Source organism: Pundamilia nyererei, unplaced genomic scaffold, assembly GCF_000239375.1.
Source record: "Pundamilia nyererei isolate P.nyererei 1_Seehausen unplaced genomic scaffold, PunNye1.0 scaffold00414, whole genome shotgun sequence".
Taxonomy (NCBI): Eukaryota; Metazoa; Chordata; class Actinopteri; order Cichliformes; family Cichlidae; genus Pundamilia; species Pundamilia nyererei.
Genome location: NW_005187815.1, coordinates 177,929 through 182,261, shown reverse-complemented (window position 1 = coordinate 182,261; position 4,333 = coordinate 177,929). Strand labels below are relative to the sequence as shown.

Below are 4,333 nucleotides of genomic sequence, written 5' to 3'. Positions count from 1 at the left end.
TTGTAAACCTGCTCAACATCTGGCAATAAACCCTTTCTGATTTCTGATTTCAATATATGCTCACAACTATTAACCACATTTCCTGGTTATCCAAAGGCCATCTCCCCACACCCGTATATGGCTTAACTTTAATGGTTCACCATATGCAAGCATAGGCGAGCCCCTAAATGGCCGGGAGTGGACATCCTTCACAAGATAAGGAAACCAGAATCTCACATGAAACCTGCTGTAGTTAAACAGCTACAGCTGATTACCTCCTGCAGCATCATAGATGTGTCGGACGAACAGAAGAATATCTAACCACGCAGTTTAAGGCACGGTTTACACATTTAAGTGCAACAATGGCAACATTTAACAATTTACTCTGACAGTGACGGTACTCCTGACAAACAGAGTCACTCGTTATACAGACGAGGAGTCAATGACTTCTACATAAAAGCAAACAAGAAGTGGTTCACTGGTTGTTTGTAACCAAGAGAAGAAACAGAGCGGTTTGGGACGTGTATGAAAAACAAATAAAACCACCATCATCAGAAGGAAAACCTTCAAAATAAAAGCTCAGACTGACCTTGTCGATGATGGCTTCCTGTTTAATGCGGTCGTTCTTGAAGTCGTCGTTGACGTCCAGGACGAGAACAGGAAGTTCGCTCAAATAATCAAAGTCCAACCTTAATGCAAACACAGGTTAAAAAGGCGCTCCTGAACGCACCGCTGAGGCTCTGAGCACGCTCAGTGGCATATAGTTACCTGAGGTTCCTGTGGTAGAGCCAGGCTTCATGTTTGAAGTGCAGCTGCTCAAGGTACTCCAGAGGAATTTCCTGCTCTTCTTGCCGGCCGCGATGAAGCAGCCGCTGCATGCAGCGCTGAAAAATACACACACAAACACGGCACCTGAAGGCAACCGAAGGAAGGAGAGCCCATCACAGAGGGCGATGCGTTTACCCTGAGGTGGCAGGACTCTCCAGGTTCTCCTGTACGTCTTTACCTGTGGCGGGGCTCTGAGGTAGATGATGGCGTCGAGAGCGATGTCGGACTCAAACTGGTTCAGTAACCAGGTGTGCCAGTCCTGATACACACTCCACTCCGTCTCCGACAGGTCGCCGCTCTCAAACAGGTTTGACGCAAACACGTACCTGTACACACAGGAGTTACATGTCTCACACCTGTGTCTGTGTTAAATGCGTGCGAGTTACCTGTCAGGTGATCAATGGTCATGAGAATTTACATAATTAAGATTAAGGAACTGACCTCCCAGCCCATTGTTCCCTCAGTGGGCTGGTTTCAGTCATTATGTTTATAAGATTGAAACCTGCAGTCAGCTGAGACTGAAGACGTCACCTGATGATGATGAAACGCTACGTGCAGATGAACAGAAGCAACCTTTTGGAGACCTGTCAGGTAAGTTACCTGTCGGAGTAGACGGAGCGCTCGTAGAACTGGACGGGGTTTTCTGCCTGCTGAAGTTTGATTGATGGCGACTGAAGCTGAGCTCGAACTCTGCTCAGACACGCGTAGCTCTGCACACAGGTGAGACTCACTTGAGACAGGTACACATAGTCTGACACACAGTGCTGCTATGGTAGGGGATGGAGCCAGGTGTGTTACCTGGAAGGTGTAGGACCAGCGGCTGGGTTTATCGTACAGCATCTGCAGCAGGTTTCCTCCACTCTTTTGAGATGAGCTCAGCTCCTGCAGGTAAACAAGCAGGTAAACAAGCAGGTAAACACAGACTTTAGAGAATGTGTGCTGCATTCAGGCTCACCAGGTAAACGTCATCGCTGTCATTCTGCACGTTGCACCACTTGCCAATGGGTTCAGGGATGACCTCCCAGTCCTCTGATGCTGCCTGAAGGAGGCGCACAAACGTCGACTTTCCTGCAGCTGGAGGCACACGGGTGAGACACACGGGTGAGACACACGGGTGAGACACACGGGTGAGACACACGGGTGAGACACACGGGTGAGACACACGGGTGAGACACAGAAATGTGACAGATCTCTGGTCCTGCCTGATTGGAGGAATCACACCTGTTCAGGTAACCCTGACATGACACAATCTCAGGTTTACTGTTCCACAAAGTGAGCCAAGTTACCATGGTAACATTAGACCTGGTAACGATGACCCACTTCCTGTTATTCTTAGTGAGCTGGCCTTTTCCCTCTTTGCCAGCTGGACCCAAGGCGGCGTGCAGTGTGGAGCTACTGATGCTCCACACACTAATACAGGAAATCAGCATTAATGCTGATGCCGTAGGACTTCCTGTGTGGGTGGGGCTTAAGAAAAGGACCGAAACAGCTGACTTTTGCAGGAAGTCATGTGACCGCAGGATCAAGTAAAACCATGGCAACCATGAGCAGCTGATTCAACCTCTGATTGTCTCTGCTCACACTCCTCACACTGTCACCTGACCCCAACCTCAGTGATGAGGTCACGTCCTCGCTCTGGAGATCAAAACTCTGACCTGAGACTGAAGAAGTCACCTGGATGAGTGACGAAACGTTTCTCCACAAAACGCTGCGTCCAGATGAACAGAATCAACCTTTGGAGGTCTGACCTCGACTTGCAAACCTCCATCAGTCTGGCTCACCTGAGCCCCGCCCACAGACTCCACATGACCAGCGTTCACCTTCAAACACCTAAAGGAGCAAGCTCCACTTATTTATCACCCAAATTTAAACCTCCGCCTTCTAACCCCAGCAGCACAGCTCCATTAAAAACTGCTGATTATTGATCACAAACAGCTGATTTTCAAAGACAAACAGCTTATAATTGAGTTCAAACAGCTGATGATCAATCGATTATCGTAAGAAATCACTCGGTTGATGGAAACGTCCAGATGATTACTGACTGTTGACAGCAAATTTTGACTATAAACAGCTGGTTATCGATCACAAACAGCTGATTATTGATGATAAGCGGGCGGTTTTGGCGCCACTTGTTTCCGTGAAGGCGGGAGGCTCACGGACTTACAGACCCGGGCCTGAGAGCTCGTTAACCGGCGGTCCGGGTCGGTCCCCCGGCTCCGTTTGCCCCGGTCGGTCCGGGTCAGTCGGGGTCCGTGAGCGTCCAGCCGGTCCGGGGGGCGCGCGCCCCGGTGAGCTCACCTATGTTTCCTTCGATGGAGATCTTCTTCTCCTTCCTTTGACGGGAAAAGCTGCCGTTCAGCGGCGGGCTGCGGGGAGGGGGGCACGGCCTCTTCGGGGGGGTCGCCATGTTCACGGATCGATCGCTGATTATCGATTATTGCTCGCTGCTGTTTTGAAACCCACTGACCGGCGCGCGAGATGCTGCTCAAATTAAACTCCGCGCGCATACAGACTTCCGTTTCCGGGGGCGGAGTCACGCATGAGCAGAGGAGGAGGAGTGCAGACCTCCTTCAGTTTCCTTCATGTCCAACATCACACCTGCCTCACTCCACCTGCCTGGCTCTACCTTCTGTTACCTGTGTTCACAGCAGCCTTTCATCTCATCCACAGAGGAGAGAAACACAGTGGGTGGAAACAGTAGCGGTTTTTGAGCGGGGGATTCACTGGTGGCTGAAGCAGCATCTAATCACCAACCCGCAAAATAAAAACAAACCAACAAACACGAAAACACCAGACATCATCATACAGACTTATTATTTGCACCGATGTTTTTTCGAAAGTTTATACGCGAAAAGTGAGCGCGAGAGCCCTCGGTGCGCCTGCTCGCTGCTGAAGTCAAAGTAAACTTTATTGTCATCTCCGCTACAGACAGTGTAGTAGAGACACGAGACGACGAGGCTCCAGCTACAGCAGTGCAAGTAAACAAACAATAAATATAAGAAGAGTAAGAGAATAAATATACACTTGAGGACCAGGAGTAAAGGATCAATAACAATTCAAAATCTATGATTTACAGTTTGATGATTTAACCCTTTAAGACCTACCATAGAACCAAGTCTGCCAGAGCTTACTTTATATTTTTACATGGTGTAGTAGCATTTCAAGTTGCTATACATCAATACAACCGTTATAGCCCAAATTTTAATAATATGTCTGCATTAAGTCCATAGTAATTACATAAATTGCAAAAATGTGCAATAAACTACAAGAAAATTTAAAATATTTTTTTTACATATATTTCTACTTAGAGAAATTCAAGAGGCTTATCCCTGAAAACTTTAAATAGAAAAACATTGCAAAAATAAAACTTCAAGTAAAACACAAGCACTTCTGTTAAATTATTGCAGAGTGTCCACATTGTAATTCAACAAAATATCAGTGAACTATTTGGCACTGTCTCCAGCTTTCAGGATAATAAATAAACACTTCTGTTTGGAATAAAGTAAATAAAAATTAGGTTTCAGAA

At 47.4% G+C, this 4,333-nt stretch overlaps 1 protein-coding gene across 1 annotated transcript; it reads right to left on the bottom strand.

Annotated features, from left to right (window-relative positions):
• Nucleotides 1-454: 454 nt before the first annotated feature.
• LOC102198139 (deoxycytidine kinase-like) lies at nucleotides 455-3,410 on the bottom strand. The gene is made up of 7 exons (XM_005753238.2): nucleotides 3,106-3,410; nucleotides 1,763-1,881; nucleotides 1,606-1,689; nucleotides 1,408-1,517; nucleotides 986-1,133; nucleotides 748-863; nucleotides 455-668 (listed from the first exon to the last, which is right to left on the bottom strand). Exons 1-7 carry the CDS (start codon nucleotides 3,212-3,214, stop codon nucleotides 455-457), a joined length of 900 nt encoding a protein of 299 aa, XP_005753295.1. The 5' UTR covers nucleotides 3,215-3,410.
• Between the last annotated feature and the right edge of the window lie 923 nt (nucleotides 3,411-4,333).

What these genes read in the sequence shown, in the direction of transcription:
- LOC102198139 (XM_005753238.2), bottom strand. Translation starts at nt 3,214, where the DNA reads ATGGCGACCCCCCCGAAGAGGCCGTGCCCCCCTCCCCGCAGCCCGCCG. An exon ending in CTCCATCGAAGGAAACATAG is followed by an intron (nt 1,882 to 3,105) that starts GTGAGCTCACCG and finishes GTGTGCCTCCAG; the next exon opens with CTGCAGGAAAGTCGACGTTT. An exon ending in ACAGCGATGACGTTTACCTG is followed by an intron (nt 1,690 to 1,762) that starts GTGAGCCTGAAT and finishes GTTTACCTGCAG; the next exon opens with GAGCTGAGCTCATCTCAAAA.